Source organism: Manacus candei, unplaced genomic scaffold, assembly GCF_025592945.1.
Source record: "Manacus candei isolate 608988 ecotype Guabito, Panama unplaced genomic scaffold, ASM2559294v1 h1tg000086l, whole genome shotgun sequence".
Taxonomy (NCBI): domain Eukaryota; kingdom Metazoa; phylum Chordata; class Aves; order Passeriformes; family Pipridae; genus Manacus; species Manacus candei.
Genome location: NW_026138134.1, coordinates 1008301 through 1035235, shown reverse-complemented (window position 1 = coordinate 1035235; position 26935 = coordinate 1008301). Strand labels below are relative to the sequence as shown.

The 26935-nt window shown below is 47.7% G+C and overlaps 2 protein-coding genes across 6 annotated transcripts in view; one reads left to right on the top strand and one right to left on the bottom strand.

The window, feature by feature from the left end:
* Positions 1 to 2585: 2585 nt before the first annotated feature.
* Positions 2586 to 6648, top strand: TMEM45B (transmembrane protein 45B). Its single transcript, XM_051812473.1, has 6 exons — positions 2586 to 2776; positions 3501 to 3705; positions 3948 to 4160; positions 4838 to 5022; positions 5674 to 5819; positions 6087 to 6648. The coding sequence occupies exons 2-6, from the start codon at positions 3519 to 3521 to the stop codon at positions 6214 to 6216; spliced, it is 861 nt and encodes a 286-aa protein (XP_051668433.1). The 5' UTR covers positions 2586 to 2776; positions 3501 to 3518; the 3' UTR covers positions 6217 to 6648.
* Positions 6649 to 19122: 12474 nt separating this feature from the next.
* The window catches only part of APLP2 (amyloid beta precursor like protein 2), a 46127-nt gene continuing 38314 nt past the window's right edge, over positions 19123 to 26935 (bottom strand). For 2 of the 5 annotated variants that reach the window (XM_051812428.1, XM_051812432.1), the window contains 6 exons: positions 26304 to 26474; positions 25707 to 25742; positions 22912 to 22994; positions 22013 to 22087; positions 21418 to 21573; positions 19123 to 20690 (listed from right to left, as the gene is read on the bottom strand). In XM_051812428.1, coding sequence (XP_051668388.1) covers positions 20589 to 20690; positions 21418 to 21573; positions 22013 to 22087; positions 22912 to 22994; positions 25707 to 25742; positions 26304 to 26474 — 623 coding nt within the window. In that variant the 3' untranslated portion in view covers positions 19123 to 20588. The remainder of the gene's footprint in view (positions 20691 to 21417; positions 21574 to 22012; positions 22088 to 22911; positions 22995 to 25706; positions 25743 to 26303; positions 26475 to 26935) is intronic. The other 3 variants (XM_051812429.1, XM_051812430.1, XM_051812431.1) reach the window with 3 other exon arrangements.

Here is a 26935-nt window from a genome sequence, read left to right as displayed (position 1 = left end):
CATCCTGTCTGAGGGCCACCTCCCCGTGTTGGCTTCTCCCTTTATCTGCCTCTTCCGAGTAATAACCTCCTTGCTGACACTTCTGGAGAGGGAGAAGGACAGGCAGGAGTCACAGGTAAACTCTTCCACCCATACACCAGTGAGCAGCTGTGTCATGGGATGGTTGTGGCTGCTGGAGCTTGGGAAGAAGGGAGGTGTGGAGAGTCCATCTCTCGGAGACCAAAGTTCAGGGTGATGATGGTGGTGGAATGGTGCTGATGGAGGCAGTCTGCCAGAAATATATGGTTTTATCCCCTTTTTAGGAACTCACTGTGTTTTGGAGGTACATCATGGGGGTTGTTCAGCCTGGAGAAGAGAAGGCTCCAGGGAGAACTTAGAGCCCTTCCAATGCCTAAAGGGGCTCCAGGAGAGCTGGAGAGGGGTTTGGGACAAGGGATGGAGTGGCAGGACAAGGGGAATGGCTTCCCACTGGCAGAGGGCAGGGTTAGATGGGATATTGGGATGGAATTCTTGGCTGTGAGGGTGGTGAGACCCTGGCCCAGATAGCCCAGAGAAGCTGTGGCTGCCCCATCCCTGGAAGTGTCCAAGGATGGAGGAGGATCCACATAAGGGAGACCCTCCAAACATCCATGGCCAGGTGCTGGTCTTGCCATCTGTGTACAAGTTGGCTATTCTGGGATGCTGATGGGGCGCTTGTAGGGAATGCTTGTGTATCCACAGGGATGGCACCCTCTGAGGATTGATCCCCCCTCATCAGCTGGGGCAAGTGGGGTCAAAATCATGAATAGTGATGGATCTGGAGCTGCAATGGCTCCGGGGGAGAGTATGGAAGTTGGGCAGGAATGCTGTCTCTCCTGAGCTGAACCTGGGCAGGCTGGGAGCAGTCAGGAAAGGCTTCCTAAGCAGAGCAGGCAGCTCCCATATGGATGTTAAAGCAGAGCAGCACAGCCTGGGAGCTGTGGGGGGAGAAGGGCAGCTCAGGTAATAACTTCTGACTGCAGCCATATTTCAGGGGCTCTGACAGACAAACCAGCTCACAGGAGGAATAAATAACACTGTGTCTCTGCTCTTCCCTGGCTCTGCTCACTGGAAGCTTAATCAGCTTTTATGTGAGTGTGGGCTCAGTGCCGGGGTGGGGGCAGCTGGGGGTGAGGGGTGTAAGGGCTGGGCTCGCTGGGCTGGTTGAGGGGCTCTGTGGATGTTTCCTGTGCTTCAAGTATATGAGCTGTGCAAATGGACTGTTGCTTGGAAACATGTCTGGTTTCACTGCAAAAGAGTGGTTGTTTTATAAAAGAAGGTGGGGGTTTTTTGAGTGGGTTACATGCACATTTCTGCTTGACTAAGGGTGGGTTTGGGATATCCCTGCTAAGGGAGAGATGTCCCAGGACATGCCAGGATCCCTGGAAGTGTCCAAGGCCACATTGGATGGGGCTTGGAGCAACCTGGTCTAGTGAAAGGTGTCCCTGCCCATGGCAGGGGGTGGGATTACGAGACCTTTAAGATCACTTCCAACCCAAACCATTCAATGATTCTGTGCTGTGTCCAGGTGCTGGGAAGCAAAGGGGACTCATGGCAGCTCCCCAAAGCCTTGCTGGATTGAGCTGCTGAGAGGTTTCAAAGCAAAAGGGTCCCTGGCCCTGTAGAGCGAGGCTGCTCTGCTGGAGAGTGGGATGGTCAGGGTAAGAGATCCCAGGGACAGCTCTGGAACAGTGGGTTGGGTCTGCTGGTCACTCAGATGAAGGGGGGATGGTTGGTGGATGTGGGGCGATGGATCTCTGGGTTAATGCTGGATGCTGCTGTGACTTTGGAGCACCCTCTGGAGCTGCAGGGGGGACATGTCATTTGTCATTTCTGGGCTCTGCGATGTCTCTGCTCTCCTCTCCTCCAGTTAATCATGTCACATTAACGTTCCTGACATGTCTCTGGATCAGGGTATGCTCCTGACTCCAGCCCCAGGCTGTTGCCCTGGCAGTCACAACAGGACAATGGTAAAATTTGGTTATATATCGTGCAATTGTGTGCTGCCTAAATGGGCTTTAATCGCATTTGTTGTTAGTCACTCTGGCATGTAGATGTCTGTGCAGGGAAGATAAGTGCCCTGGATTGGGTGTCCAGGCTATAATCAGGAAAGACCTGGGTTCTCCTGGGGCATGGGCCACCTCACCCTAATGTGGGCACCCAAAATAGAGCAGAGAGCCATCCCTGGTCCTCAAACCAGCTCCTGGACGGGGCGTTTCTCACCTCCCTGAAAGACTGTTTAGTAACTTCCCTCCTGGAAGGAAACCTTAACACAGTTTTGAGCCTTCCCTGGATTGTCTGTGTCCCACAGATGCAATGGATGATGATGGTTTCCACATCCAAACCCACGGTTGCTACTCAGTGCTGAGCCAGTCCAACCAACTTGGGCGCTGCAGCCCCGACCAGGGATGTCTTGCAGAGCTCTCCCTCCCCCCAGGCACTTGCCACATCCTACCCTCCTTTTGCAGTGCCTAATTACTTTCTAGTGTGGGAGGACTTGGCAAACGTGCTGGAGTTGTTCATCCAGCCTCTGCAATTTGCTCTGGTATTTATAAACACGGTGAGGATGTGATTTGTGATGCAAGGGCAGGTCGGTGTGGGAGCTTTGGGATGAGTAATGCCTTCCTCTCTGCGCATCCCAGCTGTAGAAAAGGACCGGAAAACCACGTGGAGGGGAAAAGTGAGTCCTCCTTAGGTGGTAGAAGCTTACAGAGGGCAAGGAGAGAGGTCTTACTGGAAGGGACAAGACCACCCCAAGGTAATATCAAAGGCTTACTGCTCTAAGCACTTATATCATTATTTATTCCCTCTGCACTTGCTGCACTGGGATTTTTTTCTAGGAATTTGGGTATGGGCTTAAATACTTTGCAGGCTATAAATTTGCTGTACCTTTGCTCCTCTCCATCCTGCATGGTGCTCAGTGGCATTGATCCCACTTAATGTCAAGACTTTTAGTCTTGGATCTCTTCCTCTGGAGATGAAATCTCTTCCCTTGTGTCAAACAAAGGTTATATGGAATATACATGAGGCTCCTTTTGGAAATGTTAATGGTTCCTGGGTTGCTTCCTCCTGCCAAAGCCTTGGCTGGCTGGAGCTCCTGAATCCAGGGCTGGATTCACACCCTGGTAATTGCCTAGTTTGGAGGGAGTTTATGGTCTAAGGAAATAATTGTCATGTTGCTTTTTATTAGGAAAAACTTTGTCATGTTTTCTCGGGTGTTACGCTTTTTTGGGTGCTATATTATATATTGTTCTCTGGCACTAAGTCCTGATGACTTTATGTGTGCAGCCACATCTATGCACACACGTGTGCACAGTGGGGCAGAGTGGCAGCTTCCCCGCGTGATGTCCCACCTTGTTCGCAGCTGATGGCAGAGCCACGTACACCCTCTTTGTTGGGATGTGGATCCCTGAGGATGCTGAGCAAGGGAGCAGTCCATCATCTCCCTTGGGTCAGTCCCCAGGCACTGTTTGTCCCTGCAGGTCCAGAACACAAGCCCGATGCCAACGAGTTTCCTCGGCAGTGCCCTCCGGGGCACTTTCTTCTTCACCTTTGGTCTCTGGTGGTCCGTGAGGTACCCCCTGAAGTACCTGAGGAAGAAAGGTGATGCTGAGGGCCAGCCAAGCTCTGGGACCCAGCGTGCAGAGATCTTTGAGGGGGCTCTCAAAGCTCTCTTTGCTCTAGTAGGTAAGAGATGATGATGAGTCTCTGCCCCAATATCTAATGATGCTGCAACTGCTTTGTCCCATAAGACTGGGGCTGTTTGTAATGGGAAACATCTGCAGCTGGTGTGGGAGGGCTTGGGGATGTGCTGGTGGCACACTGTGATGTTTTCCTCTGGGCTTCAGCCCTGCAAGGGAAGTTCTCCTGCAGCCTTGTCCTTTCCTCTGTGTGAAAAGACAAGGGTGACCTTTCCCCTCTCTGTCCAGGGATCCTGGTAGAGCAGTTTGTCCCCACCGGTCCCCACCTGCAGCTGTACAGCCCAAAGACGCACAGCTGGACAGACCTCACCCACTGGCACTACTCCACCATCTACCTTTTCTTCCTCCTCTCTGGAATCATGGACATGGTCTCGCAGTCCCGGCTCAAGCTGCCGCCCGGCCTGGACCGGCTCTCGCTGTCCGTGGCTCTGCTCATCGAAGGTGAGCCCCACCTGGTGCTTGGGGCAGGGTAGGACACGGGACAGGGATGCACCACGGGGCTCATGGATGTGTGACAGATGTGTGACAGCTCCTGGGCTGTTCTGGGACCAGCAAGGCTTCGTGCAGGCAGAGCTGGAAGGTTTGTGGAGGTGTGATGGCACTGGCTGTGTGCTGAAGTCACCCCCTCCCTGTTCCTCCCTAAATGTGAACCCGACCATAGGAAGGATTCCATCCAGCTGGGTGGCCCAGGTGTACAGGGGATGCTCGAGGGATGTGCTGCTCCTGGTGACAAGCAGCTGGCTCTCTCTGGAGTCACAAAAAGGTGTTGTCCCCCCGCCTTGATTGGATGCACAGAGGGACAAATTCTGATGCAAAGCTCCCCACCATCTTCTGAGCTCAAGGTCCCCAGCCCTGCGTTCCTTCTGGCAGCCCTACAGCTCTGGCTGGGGCACAGGGGGCCCTGCAGGAATAGGGGCTCTTCGGGGGGCAGAACAGACCCAAGTGCCAGGGCTGTGTGGTGTTGGCAGGGTGAAGGTTGGGACAGCAACCTGGTTGATGTCTGGCTCTTCCCACCAGGCAGATCATGGCAAAATCTAGAGTGTTGTTTGTTTTCAGATGGTTTTTTAAAAAGAACAGATCCCAGAGTGTCCTTGCTAACACAGTGTGGATCTTGGCAGGTTTGCTCTTCTGTTTCCGTGACTACAGCGATGCTGCACTGGATCACCACCTCCACTCCCTGCTGGCCATGGCCATCTTTGCTGGAGCCCTCTGTGCCCTCCTGGAGGTGTTCCTCCGAGACCACATCATCCTAGAGACCTTCAGGACCAGCTCCTTCCTTCTGCAGGGCTCTTGGCTTTGGCAGGTCCACGTGTATTCATTGTTCTCTGAGCTTTGCACCCAGGAAGATGAGCGGAGCAGGGCTGCTCTGCCCCTTATGGCACATCTGTTGGGGTTAAACGTGTAGGCTGGTTGGCGTATCATGGTAAATAAGAAGAGGAAATGAGGTTTGGTGCCAGAGCTGTCATTGTGGAGAAGTGCATGTGTAATATAGGCAGTGTGGACAGACCTGGAAATGGCTGGAAAATGGAAATCGGAGCCCAAAAGAGATGGAAACCAAAATCAAGAGTTTTTATTCATTTCATTAGGTCCGTTTTCTTCCTCTGCTTGTTCCATGTAACTGGAAATATCTGGAAGTCTCTCATGTAATCAGCCAGCTTTGGGCCTAGGGGGAAATGCACAGCCTGGCAATGTCACCTTTGGGATATCGTCTTTCTCTGGGCATGCTGGGCTGCCCTGCAAACCCTAAGGATTGTCTGCAGAGAATCCATCTCCTCCTGAAACCCACCCCTATGTCAGTCTGGAGAGACAAGGGTGCCTGGGGGTGCCGAGGGCCATGCTCCAGGTGTTACTTGGGGTTAATTGTGCTCATAGTCAGCTGCAACAGCTTGGCTAAAATCAGGAGGAAAAGAGGAGGGATGTGCTAAAGCCTGACATCTCTTTTGTCTATGACCAGATTGGGTTTGTGCTGTCCCCTCCCTGGGGAGGACCAGGCTGGGATCAGAGCGATCCCAGCAACCTGACCTTCCTCACCATGTGCTTCTGCTGGCACTACCTGGGCGCTCTCGCCGTCGTGGGCACCAACGCGGCTGCATCCCGCTGGTACGTGGTGGAGAGGGGCCTGGGGGGCCTGGAGCAGTGCAGGAGCTGGGGGGCCAGGAGCAATCCCTAGACCCCATGCTAGGCTGGGAAATCCATCACTGGTGTGTGTCATGGGATGAGAAAAGTGGGTGTCCATGAGTGTCCAAGTGTGGCTCGGCCGGGAAGGATAAGCTGGCTACCACCGCAGGCAGACAGTCCTTAGCAGCCTTCCAAGGACGGCTCCTGCCGCTCACAAACACCTGACCGCTGTCACTGTCTCTCCTGCAGCTGCAACGAGTCCTGCCAGCTGAAGTTTGGGGACATCGACGTGGAGCTGGACTGTGGTTTGTGCCTGCGCAGAGGCACCAAGGGCTCCCGCAGTGCCCTGCTGCCCGAGAGCAGCTCGGATGACAAATGAGGCCCTGGCAGGCATGAAAATTTCTTCCATGCTGGCTTTGAGCTCTTGAGATGAGGTTTTTAATTAGTCTTGATAAACTACAGTGGCACTTGATGGAGGAGCATCGGAAGTGGGAGGCAGGACCCCGAGGCAGAGCACAGCAGGAGTTGTGAAGCCTTTTCTGTGCATCCCTTTGGTCACAAGAGCAAACCAGACTTGTCTGGGATGGAGGTTTTAATCCTCACTGCTGCAGCTCAGACTGCAGGGCTGGTTTGCTGGTGGGGTCCAACTTGGTGTGGCCAATCTGGCTATTTTTTTAACATTACTTTCACTTCTGCTTCTTCAGAAGGGAGCTGAGCCAGTGTTCAAAGCTCCTGGTGGCTGTCGCTCACTCTGGTGTTAATGGAGAGGTTTTTGTACAAAGCTTAATGTGCAGAGTATCCAATAAAGTACTTCAACACACCATCTTGATGGATCTCTTGAATACAATGCCTCGAGGCCGAAGGCACGGCTAAGGCAGCGTTGGCTTCAGAATGGTTTGGGGGTGGATGAAATATTGGAGGGATGGGACTGTGTGGAGTTTAACATGGACTCATCTGCCTGGGGGGTGGCAGTGGATGGAAAGGATGGAGGTGCCCTGTGTGCACTGGCAGGCAGCTGCTCTCCTGCTTGTGTTTAGCAGAGTTAGATAGGTGAGGAAGGAGGTTTGGCATGGATTTTGGTGTGTCTGGGAGACAGGGTGTTTGCTGGGCAGGGCCCAGCTTGGAGAGAGACCCTTAAAGCAAGATCGTGGCTTCAGCTGGTAGGGGTTGGGCATATGGATAGTCTTGGTAAGTGAGACCCCTGCAGTGATCTCAGCTTTTCTCCAACAGCTTTATTCCCTTCCTGGAGCTGGTCACTTCCAAAAAACCCTTCAGTTCTGGGTGCCTGGTTTGCTGTTGGTGTCTCCTTTGGTTTGCAGCAGAACAGTGTGGGGAGGTGCTTCCCGTCACCAAGATCAAAACCAAATTTCAAAGATGTCATTAAGGAGGATTAGTGAGGGAACATCACTAATCATCATCAAAAAGTTCATCATCAGCATCTAAAATGTTTGTGCCACATGCTTGGCTGAGGGCTGGGCTGGGTGAACGAGGCAGCACAAACAGCATTGTTTTTACTATCCCTCAACACTTTTACTGTCCTCCTCTAAGGAGTGCAAGAGCCTGTTTAGTCTGGACACGTCCCTGCTGAGCTGCACTGCTCCAAAAACTCAAGCAAGTTTGGGATGGTCAGAAACATCCTTCTTGGCTCAAGGTGATTGCAAGTCCCAGCCCCATGGGAGCTCCTTGGAAGAGTAAGCATGGCATATTTTATTTTATTTTATTTTTGTATTTTATTTTATTTCTTGTATTTTATTTTTGTATTTTCTCCTTTTGGAGCAGGGCTGGAAGGAGATGAATGCTTTCTGTTGCTGGCAGCTGTCCACAAAAGAACCTTGAGGAGCAAAGAAACCAAGGTGAGTGCAGCATTTTGGGCTCCCACATTTGGCACCCACACAGACATGACAGTTATTTGGGATTCTAAAGCAAACTGGCCCTCTGAGCACTGGTTTCTCCAGGATCTGGTTGTCTTTAACTGGGGCTGATGTTGATCTCCTGTACCAGAGTGAGAGCTTGTGATATGCTCTGATTGTTAATAATCCTCCTGGGCCCAGAAGTAGGGTCACTGTGTCAAGTTGTTATAGACTGGCTGCCATTAACGGGAAGCTTCGTGCAGAGGTCACAACCTGATGTACTGAGCTCTGATTGAAAAGAAAGGCAAAAACCATCTCTTTCCCCTTTGATCAGTAATGTTACTTTTTACTGGTTGTTTTTCCTGCCCTGGAGTTACCTTTGCAGTGCTGAATCTCTTACTGAGGGTTTTGCTGCATAAAATGTAGGTTTTAGTGAGGATGTTTCTTTTTTCTTTGAATAGATGTAAATAAGAGCAAACACTTAGCGACCATCCAGCTGTGTGTTTTATCAGGTTTAGTGGGATCATGCTCCAAGCCCAACAGGGTTTCTTTGGACAGAGCGCTCAAAATTACTTGTCATCGTATTGGGTGATAGAGCTGTCCTGTATTTGAGATATGACCAAGGTTGGTTGGGTCAATGGAGTAGAAAGAAGACATGAGGCTGTTGTGGTTGTAGCTGTGTTTGTAGAGCAGTTCCCAGCCAGCCTGAGTGTGAGATTGGCATCTTCTGTAACACCTGTCCCACTGAAGCTGGAAGGGAATAAAACTCATTGAAGGGGCCTGGAGTGCCAGGACAAGGGGGAATGGCTTCCCACTGCCAGAGGGCAGGGTTAGGTGGGATACTGGAAGAAATCCTTGGCTGTGAGGATGGTGAAGCCCTGGCACAGGCTGCCCAGAGAAGCTGTGGCTGTCCCATCCCTGGAAGTGTCCAAGGCCAGGTTGGAGCAACCTGGGCTAGTGGAAGGTGTCCCTGGCTGTGGCAGGGGGTGAGACTGGATGAGATTTAAGCTTCCAACTCAGACCATTCTGGGATTCCATGACTGGGTGATGTGCAAGCGATGAGGAAAGTTTACACGGTCCCCCCAAAACCATCACTGCATGTGCTGCTTGTGTCCTAAGGACAGACACGGGTGACCCTGAAATAGGGTGGGAATCCAGAGCTGTGACACTCCATTCTGTTGCTGTCCCTGCCTCTCCAAGCTGGGTTAGGATGTGTGTCTGGGTGGGTTTAATTACCGGGGACCTCATTATTTAATATACACTGACCCAACTGATGCTGTTCCTGTGTTATTTTCCTACATAACATCGGATTCCTTTTGCAGGAATTTGTCCTATGGTCTGTCTGTGCTGTTGGTCCCCAGAGATGCAGTGATATGGATAATCTTTTTCCATGGGCTGTGTGGACTGTGATTCTCTGAAAATACCTTGGTCAGAAAGTGATGCTTTGTCTCTTTGCTGCTCCACACGTTGCTAATGTTTTGGAATCCAAGGTTATACCTGCATTTTACCTTTTTTCCTGTCTACTAGCACACGGAGACACTAAGACTGGTGATTTTAATGACAGATATTCTCTGCTACACAGTTAAATTTGGGGGAAATGATTGAGGTACCCAGAACACTGAAGTGTTTGGAAGGAATAGGGACCCTTATGCTTTCAGATTGAAGTCAGTGAGTGGTTAAGGACTGTGAGAATGCATGGAAAGGGAGAGATGAAGGTTTTCCCTTTCCCACAAATCGTCTGCTGCTGGCAAAAGTCAGGAACGGGCTTTTAGCCTGGAGGAACTGGTCTTGAAAGCCTTTGGACGATGGCTGGCTGTTTGCAGCTGGAAGGAGGAGAAGCTTCTGGAAGAAGCTCTTCAGGAAGAGCTGAGGTGCTTTGCAGACCCTCAGTAAGGCATTCCTATGCAAAACATTTTACTGTTATTGCTGAGAGACTTGCTGGAGACTCATGGTTTAAAGAGGAGTTGAAATTAGCACTGTAAGCACCACTAAAATCTACTGTTTCAGCTTAATTAGTAAACTTAGCTTCCAAACTTAGGGCAATTGCTGTTCAGAGGACAATTAGATTTTCTAGGTCACTCCTCTCTTCCAGAACTTCTAATTTTTTTTTCTTTTTTTTTAATCTTAATGCATTTCTTGCCTATTAACTCAAGTGATTTAAGAAACAACAGTCAGCAGTACACACTTATTTATCCTCCCTGAGGAAGCATAACTTGAATCTCATCCAAAGGTGTGGAGGCTGCACCTCAAATTGTGTTCAGTTTTGGGTCCCTCACTACAAGAAAGACATTGAGATGCTGGAGGGTGTCCAGAGAAGGGTAGCAGAGCTGGGGAAGTGCTGTCAAGGAAGCAAAAGTTTTCCAGCTCTGCCTGGGGTAGTTTATTCTGGGAGACTGGAGATTCTTGGGCATGTGTCAGGATGGTGGAGAGGAGGTTGCTCCTGCTTGTGGGATGCTCTGGGTTTCAGCAGGAGTTCCACAGTGTGACAGGGATGATAAATTAATTTTTAGTTGTCATGTATCTCCACTGTAATTTGTGGGACTCCAGACCAGAAACCATCTTTCTGAATGCGTGAATTTTAAGTGTTAGAGAAGCTTTATTGAGGAATGTATTATTTTCCCCTTGATATCTGTGGAGTCTCGTCCTGCTCACATCACTCACGTCTTGCCTCATGTGGACAAGTATATGAATTCCTAGTGGGTGTTTCTTTTCCCATGCTTTTAAAATAGATACCCAGTGACTGTATTTCAGGGCAGGGAATTAAAATTAAAAATTCAGGTGTGCCAATGTGTTTCACAAAACAGGTTGCCCTGTTCATTAACCTTAACAATGTGTATTGCCTTGCAGGACGTGGTGAGGTCCATGCATCGTGTCTGCCTGCTGAGACTGGCATTGGGACACCCCATTGTGCTGGTTCTGCAGGTGTTCTGAGTTCACCAAGAACATCCTTATCCTCATGGGGACCATCACTGACACAGCACCACTGGTCACCCAAGAAGTCCCTGGGTCAATGTCCTGCTGAGAGAAGGACATTTCCTTGGTGGTCCTTTTGCTGCTTAGTGGACTCAGCTGCACATGTGCTGGGTAGGAATACCCACATGTGGTGATATTGTGGTGGGGACATGAGTTACCTGGATTAAAAGATGAGCTGCCAGTACTGCTTGGAAACACAACTCATGCCATTAATAGTGCAGGAAAAACTGGAGTCTCTGGTCTCCAGAACTGGTGCCGGGATGCTGAAAGAACAGCAGTTACCTCTTGCTCACCTTCCTCCCTGGTGACTTTAATTGCCCCTCCTCTCTCAGGGTTATACTGTTGGAAAATAAAATATGCAGTGCCTGCTTGGATGTACGAGTGTGGTAGAGAGATGGTTTTATTTGAGTCTATTAGATAACAGATAATTTTTGTTTGGTTTGCAGCATATTCGGGATACACCTGTTGTGCTACCCTGACTGCCTGTGATGTGCTACCTCTGTTCCATCACCTGCTCCATCACTGAGTGCTGTCCACCATGAAAGGATGGAAAAATGTCTTTTTTGCTGGGTTTGGGGTTTTTTCCTCTATGGGCAGGTGGCAACTGATGGAACATGGTGCAGATCTTGTTTCCTCTTTGCTGGGAGACTATTTGCAACCTAATGGACAAAACCCACCTAATTCTGCAATTTATCAGGAAAAAACCCTACCTGGCACAGCTCAGGTGAAGGCTGGGTCTAAACTCCACCTTGGGACCCAGCAGTGTCACTAAAATAGAAAGTTTATTCTTAAAGTCCCTTATTAGAGTCAAAAGAATTTAGTTTATCTTGAAATTCAAAGTGTTTGTCTTAGATCTTGTAGTGTTCTACACATGGGCAGGAGTTTGAGTTTGTTGGGTTTAAAGGAACCACAGCTGGAACAGTTCAATTAACCAATTGATTAATTATCACTGGAGCTCAGGGGCTGAGGCTGCAGTGAGGTCATGTATTACTTGATTCATCTTCTGTAGAAACCAATTCTATGTTTTAGACCAGGCTTAAGAGCAGAGCTGGAGCCTCTCAGACAGCACTGGATGTGTAGACATGACTGTAAAGCTGTTTTTTGGATAAAGAAATTCCTGTCTGTTCTTGCTTGGACAGAAAGCTTTTGTTGTGTTTTATGTCTAAATGCCTTAAATTTTGCTTTGATTTTCACTTATTTTTATTTTCACTTTTATTTTTGCTTATTTTTACTTTTATTTTCACTTATTTTTATTTCTAGTTTTATTTTAAAAATAAAAATATTTTTAACAATAAAAATAATAATTTAAAAAACAAACAAAACAATACCAAACAAAAAGGCAAACAAACAAAAAAAAGAAAACCAAAACAAAACCCCAAACCCCTGCAAGCCAAAATCCCAAACCTCTGAGATAGGAAATGTCAGAGCAGAACTCACCATAAAAATAAAAATTACAGCCCCCCCCCCGAATTTATACATTAAAAAACAACACACCAGCTACCTTGAAGTGAGGTCCTATGGTTTATTTGGCCTCCAAAAACACATAATATCAACAACTCTTTTGAGTGAGCCAAATTCTAGGTCCTTCATGGAAAAAAAAAATCACTGTAACTTCCATGCTGAAGCTTCTCCCTTCATTAAGATATTTCTAATATACCAGTGAAGTAGTGTTGGATGGATACAATTCAGTCCCACATCCCTGGTTAGAGCCTGTAAAAACAGAGAACACTTGAAAATCCCCAAAAAACTCCAATAAAGTCCCTTGGAAAAATATAAACTGACAGCCCATGAATAAATAATACCCCATCTAAACCCAGAGTGTGATTCTGAAATCAGCTCAGAAACTAGTTTCTGGATAAGATTCAATTCCACTACTGATTTTGGGGCATTGGAAATTCAAGTGTTCCCTGTTTTTTAAAAATAAATTTAAGCAAATAGGCCTGAATTTAAAATACAACAGTAAAACACAATAGTAAAATACATTCTTGATGCATCATCCTGAGAAATTAAGGATGCCAGTGTTGTTTAAGGCTGCTTTGTGTTTATCAGAGAACAGCCTCTGGGATGTTCTTGGTGTTCACTCTTCAAAATAGGAGACAGCAGTAACTAAAAAAAAAAAACCTTCCCAGAATTATGAACAGAGGAAGGCACAAAACACCCCTAATCTGTACAAAAGGGATTATTAATTAAGCAACTGGAACAGCTGGAGGTTGAATCTGTGACCAAGCCTGGATAGGCCCAGTCTGGCTCTTGATTCTCAGTACCTGGACTGAGCTCCAGTAACTTGTGTCACCAACAAGGGGTAAAATCAAAATTCAGCCCTAAAAAAACCTTAAGCCACCACCAATCCATCCAGACCATCACTTCTCCTGCAGTTTATTTCTTTTCTAGCATAAAAGTACTCACGAGCCATGAAGGAGGTTTCCTTCCTCATTCTTGCTGAAAACTCATGTCTGTCACTACATCTTCACAGGATAACACAAAATCTGCCAGCCTGGAAACAGATGATCCCATTACATCCAAAAACCAGATATTAGAAGGAGACACACAGTGGTTTGGCACCACAAGGGCTGCAGCCCAGAAAAAGACAAATAAATGCACACAAAATAAATATATTTGCACAGAAGAGGAAAAAAGGATGAGATTTCCCTGTGGCCCACTGTCAAGGTGTAGTTGGAATTCACCTTTCAACTTTACTGAACTTAGATAATAATGGACGTAGTTTTTTCTGCCCCAAAAGTCCTGGGTAGGGGGAGTCGATACAGAAAAAGGCAGAATTATATTTGACAACGCAGCGACCTGGTCTGACCTCAGAGTTGGGAGAAAGACCCTCCAGAAGTCCCTTCCAGCCTCTATGCTGCAGGATTATTCCCTGCCAAACCACCACACTGGAGAAAACAATTAATCCTCACCTTGCACTGGATTGGCAGTGCCAGCCCAGGAGAACCAGCTCTGCTCTGTTCCCCTGACAGTCTCCACTGCAGGAACAAGAGGCCCTGGTAAACACACAGGGGAACAACTCCCCCTTCCCAAATCCACCCTGCAAACCCACACTAAAAGCCCACCCTGTAATGCCTCTTTTCAACTAGACTGCCCTAAGAACTGCCTATCTTTGCCAGATGTTCCAAACACACCCTGGAGGCCCCACGCCCAGCTCCAGGATGGCAGGTCTGTGCTGGGTCCCCATCCCAGTAGCTGCCCAGGGAGCAGGGGAGGGACCAACCCTCTGCTAAGAGAGCCTTCACAGCACTTCTTCCCAGTGTTTCCTCTGAAGTGCCTGTGCTTTCAGCTAAAAAACTAAATCCACCCTGGCACCATCCAGACCAGGATTTCCCTCTATTTTGAGCTTGCCATAGGCAGAGCCCTTCCTCTCAGAGACCTTGCAGGAGGATGCACCAAACAACTGCTACAATACAATCCAGAAGGGATATTCAATCCAAATCAGCCACAACTGCATCATCCTTACCCCTCTCTAACACTGTCCAGAGAGGAAAACTAAAAAACACCCTCAGCCTCTTCAACATCACAGCAATGTTTTACCAGGAGAGATTTTCACAATTTAAGCCCACACTTATTTCTCCCAGTAGAAGAACCTACAGCCTCTGGCATCATGGAATGGTTTGGGTTGGAAGGGACCTTTACAGGCCATCTAGTCCAACCCCCTGCAATGAGCAGGGACATCTTTGACTAGATCAGAACCCTGTTCAACCTGCCCTGGTGTAGTCAGCAGACCTCCTGCAGGACACACAGCCTTCTTCATGACATCACCTCCCCAGAAATTTAGGATATAAACTCAGCCTGCTGGGGAAAGCAGTTGGAAGAGTCTGTGCCACCCAACAAGCCCATAGTGATGCCAAACACGCCCACAAGCAACACAAATTCAGGGCCTCAGGGCTACACGCCGAGCACTCAGGATGTTGTAAGAGCAGAAGCTTCCCAAGGCTACAGCACCAGAGACACCTTTAATCAGCTCCAGAGCCACGCACAGTTCGCCAGTCACTCAAAGGCTGAGTAAAGTACCTCCATCCTCATCACCAGCTTCCTTTCACCAGGAAATGCATCTTCTGCTTCCTCATGTGGAAGAAACGCCACAGAAATTCCTGACAAAACCAATGCCTCATCTGGGAAGTCAGCAGGAATCACATCCAAAGCAGCCTCCATGGATATCCATCCTTCTCTCAAGCACAGCACCTGGAAGGAGCAGGGACACACAGAGCAGCGTGAGCAGCAGTTCCAAAGCCAAGAGTAAATCTGTGGAAAGCCTCAGGTGCGTCACTTGTTGCTGCAGTCGGGCAGAGAAAAGCCCCTGGTGTGAGCAGGGACTCGAGACAGGGAATAGTGTGCTCCATGCCAGGGAATGTTCCCAGGACACAAGGGAGGAGGACGAAAGAAACCTCTGCTCTCTCATGAAAGCTGGGTGAGAAGATCTTGAGAAGTTTCTGATGCCAGAGTGGCCTCCAGCCCAGGCTGGACCAGCTCATGTTGCTGTAGGGACTGCAGGGATGCTGAGGATGCCAGGAGGAAAATTCAGAGGTAAACTCGTCCTTTCTGCTCACGCCCAGGGATCATCTGGGGAAGTCTAAGGCACAGAAACAGAACATTGGCTAAGGCACCACCTTCCCACAACACACAGCCAGGCTGTGGGACCCACAGCTCCATGAAGCTCTGAGGAGGATAAGGAAGTTGGAATATTCCCAAGCTCTCCCAGTCAGAGCTAGTAATCTTGAAGAGTATTAATTTCCACAGACTGTGCTCCATCACCTGGACCCCTTAAGGGTCTTTACCCCATCCCACTGACATGCACCCCAAGGTTTTGGGGAGATGGGACCACTTTCCTCAGGTCCCAGCTTCTCCCCTCACCTTCAGCCCAACGGGCTCAGGGAACATCTCAGATGCCTTCCAGGGGCTGATGATATTAAACAACCAGCTCGTTCAGCCCACAGCCTGCCCTCAAATGGCTCTCAGGAAAGCAGAGCTGCTGGAAATAAAATTCTACATTAACCCATCCTGGCAGCCCACACAGAGAGCCCACAGGCCAGGGGTTAAGCGCTCCTGCAACAAAGCAGGGGCTGCCCACAGGTCAGTGGTAAATACAGCAAAACTCTCATGCTTTTAACCCACTCACTACTGCTGAATCACATATACATGGATTAAAACCTTGCCTCTGTTGCCTTCTCCTTGCCTTCTCCCCCATCTGCAGGGATGAAAGCGTGGATTTGAGGAGAGGCATTTGGCACAGATTAAGGATGCTCTGACTCCTGCGCTGGAGAAACAGGTTTTGATCCTGCTGTCCTACAGCTCCCTGAGGATTCCATCCCGTGCTGCTGCTGAGGGTCACAGCCAGGTGACCTGCACATGGTCCCACTGAGACCCGAAATCATGAACAGCTCCACTACCCTCCCTTTCCCTACCTTACTCTGTCTCTGCTATAGTTACTATGTCCTATAAAAACATGCTCTGGCTCATCACTGCTGCCCCTCACTGTGCACATCTGGCAGCTTCTGTCACAACAGAGTCTTCAGCACAAGTTGCACCTGCCCTGGAGACCCCCACGAATCCCTGTGTGGTGACACCAACTTTAGGTGCCACTCTCAGGCTGGACCAAAGGACACCTCGCCCTGAGAGTTGCAGCTCTCAAACATCTTCCTGAAACACCCCAGGGCTAAGGATCCGTGTGCTCTATCAGCTGAACATCACTTTTTGATGGAGCAGGAGAGGGAAAGGCACCAGGCACTGCCTCAGCACGTCCTTGAGCTCCTCACGAGCACCTTCCATCTCTGCTGTTGGCCGGGGCTGAACCATCACAAACACACTTCACACAAGCGTTGCTCTGCACATCAAAGACAAGCAAGGCTGGAAAAAAAATCAATCCACCCACGTTCCATCCAGCTGGCAGCATGCACAGAAGGGTTTTGACGTTCATTACCCCACTGCACCCTCACAGAAGGGTTGAAACAAAGAGCTTCTCAAGGAGAAGGAAGACAACTGACCCAGCACTTCCTCCACTCAGCATTCCCAAGGGCCCCTCTCTTCAACATCCTTCCTCTTTTCCAGAGAATTGTGTTCTCCTCTTAAAGTACTTTTTAAAATCAGAGTTTTCTCCTGAAATTCAGCTCTCTACATCACCCTGCAAATCTTCCCACAATGAACTGTGGGAAGATTCAGTGAGCTCTGAATCATCTAATTTTAAAGTGATTTATCAACACAAGACTTTTGATATTCCCTCAAACTACCCTGCGGCCTCTTTGCGGGGATCAGTGACAACATTTACCACTAACACCTGGGACATGTCTTAGCATCAATCTTCAAGCAGCTACTTTTCAACATGACTTTTCAGAAGCTGAGATCAAAATCCATCCTAAAGAATCGATCCCAAGCACTTGGCAGTCCCTGCCAAGGAATGGGACTAATAGACTTTGATTCCAGGCTGATGTATTCATTTTGCAGGGCTAATAAAATTTATCAAAGGGAAAAAATCTACTATGCAAATTCAGTTCTGGAATTCAATCCACAGCCTCTGTAATTTGTCTCTCTTGCAGGTCACTGAGGTGCACTGAGGTGCAGTCCAAGAATAGCTTTGGGCTGAAGAAACGCTCTGGCATCACTGAAATTAAATTTAGTTTGAAATCAAAACTCTTTCCCAAGTAGTTGTGACAAGCCAACAGACGGCATTTCTAGGATGGCATCTGCTCTTTCCTCAGAGTCTGAATAATTTAACCAGAATACTGAGGTTCCAGTGCAACCAAGGAGCCCACGTTTCAGGAGAAACAGGGCACGCAGTTGTTTCTTGTTCAAAATCACTAAACCTTCGTATTTCCTCCTGTCCCTCTCTTCATCCGGACCTACTGGGAACTGCACAGATCAAGGTGGAGAAAGATTAATTCTGTCTCTTGCCTCCTAAAATGACATTCAAGTGGCAATGACTTTGGTCATTTCACCGAGATGAGAGTGTTCGAGGTCACACTTCAAAGGAGGAGAATGGAGAGAAATGACACAGAGGAGTAGAGACAGCTTTGAGCTTTACAGGCTGTTAGTTTTAGGATGTTCTGGAAAAGAGAGTTAAACCAAACAGTTATTTCCCTTCATAAAACAAAAACATCTGCAGTGATACAGGGAACACTAACCATTGTCAGCCAAATCCTGCCCTGGGCTTCGTGTTGATGCCTTAAGCCCCTAATGATTTTTTATTTTTTTAATATTTGTAAAACTTGTAAATTTTATAGGTAGGTTTTAGAAGCAGAAACCCCTTCTTGCCTTGTTCCTTTCCCTTGTTTACACATTCCCTAACCCTCTTACCCCATTCTGTGCTTCCCATATCAAACCTACCCCTGAATTCACTAGCAGTGTTTAGTCTTTTGTCAAGGCAAAGGCCCAGACTGTTTGGAGAACAGCATATCAGGGCCTAAACCACAGAATATGGTCAAAAATTGGGTAGCTATGTGTCCTTTGTGCTCTGAAGATGGTGAAGATGAGGAAGTAAGGGGTCCCAAAAAGCCCCCAGACCCAATTCTCAGGGGGAGGGCCCGGGGTGGACCAGAGGAAGGGCCAAAGGGTGGACACATCTGGGATTGGATGGATAATGCTATAAAATGTAACTTCTCAGGCACGGCCTGCGCGCGTCTATATCACCTATTGCCTTGGCAAATAAACCCTTTCTTATCTCACCCCTAATTAACTGCTCTGGAGATTTTTTCAGCACCAAAATACACAGGCAACAGTGTCTTCAAAGTATTTCAGATATGGCCATTCACAAGAAGCACTCACAGAGTTCACAGAATGTTCTGATGTGGAAGGGACCCATAAGGATCACCAAGTCCAGCTCGCAAGTGAATGGCCCATACAGGGATCGAATCTGCATTCACAGAACCTGTGTCACTGTGAGGCCTTTTTCCATGCCCTCATATCCAGGAATTTTAAGATTTCCTGCAGCCCTTCTTGTGCCCAACCCCATTCCTAAGGCCTGTGGGTGACCCAGGCTGTGAGAGACAGCTAGCACAGCCACTGTGCTAGCTGTGCTGTGCTGTGCTGTGCTCCCAGCCCAGCTCTGTCCCAAGGAAGTGCAGGTGGATGTTTGGGGACAGAACAGCTTGTCACCACAGGGTGCCTTGGCTCTGCTCGCTCCCACAGGCTGTGCCAGCGGCCACCTGCATCCCAGGAATGAGGAGAAGCTTCCACAGGATCTTCCCCAAACAGCCAGAAACAAGCAGCAGTCCCAGATCTCCCCAGCCTGTGCTCCAGTTTGTTGTAAATCTACTCAAGGTCCAGAGAGTTGGTTATGATCCCACCTCCTTCTCTCCACAAAGGACCTGCAAACACCACTAAAGACTCCAGGCATGGTTATACATCAATACCTGCACAGTCCTTCTCACTGAGAAGGCAGGGAAAGGTCTCTGTAGATTCAGTAGGACACCGCAGGAGGAGGGAGAACAAACCAAGCCCGAGAATAAAGAGAAGAAACAGTCTGGAAGTTAAAGTGTTTATTGATGTGTTTAAACTTTGTACATTCCCCACAGATCACACCAAGGAGTTTGCAGGTAAATCTGTGCATAGTGGGAAGAGACACGGAAGGGGGAAGAAAAAATAAAAGTCACAGGAAAAATAGAAAAAATACACCACAGGTTACCAGAACCTCCAGATTTAAAAAAGCCGTGAGCATTAACACCAACTATACAAGCATTACAAAGACATGATGGCGAGTGGAACAATACCCCTTCTGGTCTTCTAGGGGCCTATGCATCCCATTTCCCTTACAGCAGGCAGACAGCATCCCTTTCCCAAGGTGTCTCTCTTCCCTCCCCAGCTCAGTGAGCTCTGTGTTCATCAGCTCCCAAGGTCCCGGTTATTGCAGTGACTTGTCATTTCTGGGCAAACACCCAGAGCTGTGCCCAGGGCCCAACGTCACCCAGAGAGATGCAAAGGCTCCAAAATCTGCGGCTCTTAACTACTTACCATGTTGGTGAGGCAGGAGAGCTGGGGAAATTAGAAAGTAGTAGCAAGAGGGGGCTGTTAATGCCAGGTGAGTACTGAAGGAAACTGCGAACAAAGGATTTCAATTCAATACCAGGAACTTCCAACTCTAGAGCAGAACTGAATCGGGAAGGGGAATGTGCAGACCCCTGTATGCACAAACCACGTTCTAACATTCCACTAGAACAGCTATAAACAGAGATGCTAGAAGCCTTTTAACTCCTTGCCTCCAGGGAGTGTTGATTCCTAGAGCCCGAGCTGCTAAGCAGCAGGGTGCACACCACTGGCATATGAGGATGGGGGTTTTCTGTTTTTTTTTCTTTCTCTTTTTCCTTTTTTTTTTTCATTATAAGGATTTTTGTTAGTTACCATTCCTAATTGCTTCCTTGCTTATGCTGTCATAGCTCCTATCCCTAAATTAATCTCTTTGCAACTCCCAGTGAAATTCTCTTTAAAAAAAAAAAAAAAAGGAAAAAAGAATACTGCTTTACATATAAAAGCCAAAACGACTGAAGAGCCACAACTGTCTCCTTTTTACAAGGTGGGCTGGTACAAACGACCCTCAATATACAGGTGGTCTATCAGAAATAAAAATCAACATTTCCCATTTTATATATATAGAGCTTGTAATGGACAACAGTACAATGGAACTGGTATTTTTTAGATTATTTAAAAAAAAAAAGAAAACTACATATCAGTCAAATATCTGCAATAGATTCGTTTTTCCCATTTAAGGAGATTTATATATCATATTGTTATATTATCATTTCTTCACCCATTTAAAAGAATGGAAATTGCAACTCTACAGTAGTAATTATAGTCTTAATGATCCAGGAGTTCTGAATGTAAGATGAAGTCCTCTCGAAGCAACTGTTGGTCAGTAATTGATCCAAAACACTGGACCACTTTGGCCCTCCGCCCTGCACCTTTCCCGGTCAGGGTTGTTGTATCTTCATCTCTCTTATATCTGCATCTGCTCCAGGTATTTGTAAGTGGGGTTCTCGTAGCCGTGGTTTTGCATCTTGCTCAGATGCCGCTCCTCTGGGGTGAGCATCGGGTCAACCTGAGGAAAAACCATGTTACTGCTCACAGGAGGCACGTCCAGCATTTATTCCATAGAATAAGAGGTGACAAACAAACACTGAATAACTAACATGGTGAGCAGTAAACAGGGAAAAAAGGTAAGCTGCAAAATTAATTAGCTTTACCGACTTGCTTGTTTGTGTGCCTCCTGCCCAGCCGAGCCTCTGTGGGGATGTTCTCACAAATCTGTCATTACTACCCAGCTAATGTTACAAATCAGGGACCCACTTCTCTCATTAAAGAGGTCGTTATGATTTCCTGCATCAGTTGGGCAAAGGGAAAAGCAGCTTTCCCTGGACTCCATTAAGTTGTCATTAGAAATGTGCAAGGAAGGAACTGCTCCTCAGTGTTCAGCCCATCTTAACAGTCACTGCCATTAGCCAGGAGGACAAATTGCTACGGATTGAGTGACAGACTGCCCTGCTAAAGATATCCCCTGAAAAGCTCATTTACTGCTAAATCCTGTCCTGAGCCAGCCAAGAAGCCTAATTGAATCCTGGTGGTAAGTGTGAGTGCCAGGTGCCAGCACGCCACGCCGGGGACTGACCCCTACACACCAGTGAGTGTCAGCAGCGACAGAGTTAATTTTCACCCAGCAGGAGCAGAGCTGTCCATGGCTTGGCAGCTCCTGCCATCTTCGCCCCCCACACACAACATGTGATTCAGCACTGACTATTTTCATCCCTGGTTATGGAGCTGTTTCTCACCTCCACGATGCCATGGCTGATGGTCCCGTACTGCCTCTTCCTCAGCATCACCAAGCTGATGACTATCACAGTAGCTATGGCAACAGCAATCACCAACAGCCCAATCAGGGCACTGCTGCTGAAGCTGAAATCATCACGGAGGGAGTTGTCATTATCCTGGAGGGAAGAAAACAACAGAGCAGGTTGAGTAAGAGCCATGAGGGAGATGCTCAACACAAACCTAAATGGTGGCCACTAATAAGGTCTTCAACCATCTGTGGTATCAAGACATGACTCATTATAAACTGGACAGTGTATATATTCCACCCCTAAACATTCCAGCAAAAGGATAATGAATACAGAATTCTTTCCCCCCTTAGTGCCTCTGGGCAAGCACTGACCCACATCAACTCCCTATCCCACAAAACACTTTTGCAGTAAGAGCCAGGTGAGTATCCAACGTGTGTTCATTGTTTACATCTTTATGCAGAAGGGCTGTAAATTATTCCACTCTGCTTGACCTCCCAGAGCAGCATCCAGGCACCAAACCCCAAATTCAGCAATGCATGGGAATCAAAATCCAGCTTGGAATTTGCCAATCACTGTACACACGTACCGGCTCGTCCACCAGCCCACCAACACGCTCCGCGTTGAAAATCATCTCCTTCACATCAAGGGTCTCATCAATTACCTGAAAATGGTGCCAAAAGTGTTTTATGAAAGGAGCCACACAAAACAGGGTGGAAAAGGAAGAGGCAGGCAGACTAGAGACCTTCAATGAACACTAGCAAAGGCTCAGAACCACCTACCATCTCTCTCTGCCCTGGTCTCAATAGTGTGGGATGTTCCCCACCACTTAAAGCCACCAGAGTCAGTACCACAACTATGTACCTCCAGACTACCTCAAACTAAAGCCCCAAAGAAAAAAACAATAAAAAAATAGGTCCTAACTTTGGAGCCAGCATTTCTGTATAAGATCTAACACATGGCTTTAAAACAGTTTTGAAAGGAAAGTCAGAAGGTGACTTTTTTATTTTTTAAAGCCCAGGGAACTGAGGCACAGCAGCTGCCACTAGAACCTTGAGAATTCTCTGCACTGTAGACAGAGCCAATACCTGCTGGGCCACTTGCTTTCAGAGGAAGGTGAGGCCTTTCCTGCCATGACAAATAGGTGGGAACACAGAATACACCAGCACTCAGTGTGTTCACACAGCAAGCTACCTATGAAAATAAAGGGACATCAAAGGGTCTCTGCTTAGGAAAAGCAGCTCCTAAATCAGAGTTCTCCAGCTCAGACTGCCAAAGATCTTGAGTTGTCCTTCCCTCCCCCTCCCACCCTTCTGATGCTAATCAGTATTAAGAGCCTACAATAGTCACAAACTGACTCCCCCACACCAGATGGATAATGAACACACTGACATTCTGTGAGCAGGAACAAGACATGGAAACAAGCCACTGCTATTAATTAGTGTCCACGGCAGGCTTGGCTTCCCAAAATAAAGGTGGAGAGCTCACCACATTTTCATCCACTTTGTTCTTGCTGTTAATCACTTTTTCTTCAGCGCCAATCAGCCCGTCCAGCTCAGTCATGCCAGAACCTGCACCAAAAGAGCAAGGAGAGCCCATCAGCCCCCAGGACACTCTGGGAGGGTCACTTATATCTGCAGAGCTGCCATGGCTCGTGTTTAACCGCTGAGTATTAACCTGTCTTCATGCTGCTGTGTCAGAAGGGAGCTCACAAGCTACATTACAGTGACAAGTGATTAGGGGGGGCTGTTAATGAGAGGAAATGAGGTGGCAATGAGAGGAGCAGACAGGACTCACCAAAACCAGGCTGAAGTGTCAATGCAGACATACTGCACTAAGTGCTGCTGTTAGAAGGCCCCAGGCAAGGTGTAACACAAACTGTGAGCACAGTGACATCTGCAAGTGTCACCCCAGGGTCACCAGCACCTCACTGGGACCCCCAGGATGGAAGTGCACACACACCCCCCTGCCAAGAGCCAGCACACAGGGAATGCCTTCACTCCCACAGGCAGCATCACCCATCCTTTTGGAGTCAGGCACACCAACAAGAGCCTCAGGAATGAGAATTCCAAGGTCACCCGGCTCAGTTCTATAAGGAGTGGCTGTCCCATATTTGGCACAGGCCCAGAAACAATAAATCCCAGGGCAAGGGAGGAGCAGAGAACTACAGCAGACTTTGTACCAGGACATCACTCCCCCATTTCCAGGCTGGAACTAGCACAGGCTCAAGAGAAGGGCATCAATTAACAGAGGGTGGCTGCTCTGCATAAACTGCTTTGATCCAAAGAGTTTATAAATAGACCAGATCAATAAGAGAAGAGTCTGATGCAAACTGCTTTGACCTCACATAACACAGCATGTTGGGATAACACCAGTTTTCCACTGTCAGGAGGGACAATGTCACGTCCTTCACCACACCTGTGACTCACAGGTGCAAAAGCAGGACAGCCAAGCCTCAAACCCTCAGTGGGATCCTTACAACGAGGAGCACGAGGGGAGGGAAACACCACTACAGAACTTGAGGCTTTACTGGTCACTGCAAACCCCTCTGCACGGGCTGCTGAGCTTGCAGGTTGCCTAAGACATTATGTCAACTGCTGCTGAAGTTGGCAGCATGCTCTCTGATGAGCTGCAGGGAAAGGTTACTTGGCTCCAAGGCAACTTTTTACAGTGACAAGCTTTTATTGCCTGAAAATGCCACGGAAATAATGTTTCGCTCCAACTCCGAGGCATCCTGGGTTTTAGTGTATCCCATTTTTCTCTGGAGGCAGTAATCAGATTCCAGGCACGGCCAAGGCTGCCAGTCTGACTTCTCTCAGTTGTCGAAGCAGGTCACGTTATTGTGGAAGTCAGTGATTGGGATTTTCAGGAGACACTGGCCACAAACAGTTTGCACAGAACTACTGTGTCAGCTTTTGGCCTGTGGCTGCTTCATTCCAGTCTCTGGAGCCAAGGCAGCACAGTCTCCAGGGCTGGCAGTTCAGCTTTGCTATTGGTCTCAGAGTGCCGTACAAAGTAACAGACCCAGCTTTATGTAGCTCAAAGGCACAGTTTAAATTATATACTTCCCGGGGGATAAAACCCCCACACACCTGCACAAAAAAAAACAATCCCAAAACTCCCTCAGAGCCCTCAAGCAATTCAATGAAAAGGGAAGGAAGAGAAGGAACTCTGTCCTCAGGTCATCAGAAACTCTTACATTTACTCCAACAGGGAGAACTAGCACAAATTTAAAATTTATCATCTTCAAGTCAACAAAGCAGTTTTCCAAAAATCTAGTAGATAAAATCAAACTAAAGGCCATCCCAATTCTTTCCAGAGTAGTCAGCACACTGAATCAGCTGTACACTGTTCCACAAGAGGGATGAAGGTGACTTACATTTGTAACGAAAAGCAGGATAATGAGAACAATTTCAAGCTATCTGGCCTTCATGGTGCTACAGAACTATTTGTGCTCATGTGAAATGGTTATTAGCAAAATCCTTTGCTCTCCTTTGAGGTCTGCACTATGTATTTGGAGCCAAAGGCAGATTAAAACACTGGGTTTACTCCTCACACAGAGCACATGTAGCACTGATCTGCAAGAGTGTCACATTTCTACTGCTCTTTACCTGAGACTGTGTTGCTAAACAACATGTTGATTTAATGCCAATATTTCTATGCTGCTCTTAAAGCCTGTTTTTAGCCAGGCACTGAGTTACTGCAGAATTAACACCAAGCTAAGGGAGAAATGGATAATCACATGGACTTTGCTGGTATGGAGAGATGCTACATGTGAAAAGGTGATGTTGAGGAGACACGAAGGAGGAAACTCCTAATTTATCTGTCCCAGACTAGCTGCACCCTGTGAGGACATTTAGCTGGGAAACAAAACACTCATTCCTGGTTTGGTGGTGTCATCGGGGATCAAGCACAGATTCCACAGGAGGCACAAAAGCCTCTGGACTCCACCAGCATGGCAAGGTTTAATCTGATCAGTGTCACATGAGAGGTGCGAAGTACCACAGGGCTGCAGACACGCCACATTTCTCTAGGGCAAAGGAGCCCCTCCACACACTCCAAGACTCTTGTGAGCCCATCAGGGAGGAACACACATAATTAGATGCTCAGACTAAGTAATTTCTTTAACTCTAGCCCTAGACAAGCAAATCGAACGTTACTGATCTAAGTGAGAGCAGGGAAATGAAAACCAAGGTGAGCATGGAACTAAAATGAGCTATCAGACACACTGAGGAGGTAGGAGAGTGATTAAAAGCACTGTGAGGGAGCAGCTTAGAACCAACCTTTTTTCATTGGATGGTACAAATCCGGCTGAGGATCTAGCAGGAGGGAAAACAAAAACAAAAATAGCAGAGAAAGGAGATTAAGAGAGAAAGGAAAAAAGGCTTGTGCATGATTTCTGACTCAGACCCTGGGAAAAGCTTTTAGTCTACAGCTTTCTTTAAGCTCAGGACTCTGTTCAAGCATTTTTAAAATACCTACACACGCACACGTCAGCTGTCAACAAAATAGAGATATGTATTTAAAAAAAAAAAAAAAGAGAATTCCTGCAGCCCTTCAGCAGGTCATGGCACAAAGTCTTAATGCTACATGAGAGCATTTTGGTTAAAGACTGAAAATTCAGAGTCAAGCCACACTGGAAAAATTTAATACTTGCTGCAAAATGAAAAGAGAGAGGACAATTTTGCAAAGAGGAGAATCAGAAAATCAAGAGTGGCACTGCTCAGAGTGGCACTGCCTCTCCAATGGACAGATTGAGGGTACTGCTGGGGCAACTGCTTTACTCTTACATCACCCAAAAGGATGGAGCTTTCTCTGTTCCAGCTGAGCCTACAGACTACAAAACCACACCAGTGAGCCTGATTTCCAGCTGCACATACCTTCACTGTCGGGCACGGCTGGGAAGGTTTTCACCTGGAATGGGCGGAAGGGTTTGCCATCCAGGGGGATCTCTTCGCTCTCCTCAGAGCTCACTCTGACATCCACCGGGGACTCAGAAATGGAGGATGTGAACTGATCCATGTCTGCACGCTGCTCCTGGAGCAGCTCATCTGAAAGGAAGAAGAGAAATTATTCCACAAACTGCACGAAGCCTGGCAGGGACAGAGAGGGGCAGATGGTTTGAACCTCGCTGAGGCAGAGCTGCAGGGGAACATGTTCAAGGCTGCCAGGTTATTTATCTTGCAGGCTCTGAAGTCTCATCTGGAATTCTCAGTAAATTCTCTTATTTGTTAGAAATACATGCAAATAAGGGCCAAGAGGCTTGATGTGGCAAGAGAGTTTGGCAAGATGGGATTAAACTATAAAACCGGAAACCATCTGCTTATTTTTATGGACCTTTTTCACCTCCCTTAGAGAGACAGCTTTGCTATTCTGAATGTTGTTGATTTTTTTTTAAATGGAGACAGTGAAAGTTCTTGGGAACAAGCTATTCTCACTGCCTGTGCTACAAACCCCAGAGTGTCTGCCCTGCGGTACCTAAGCCTAAGCTTAAGTGCTTGTTGTCAAGGGC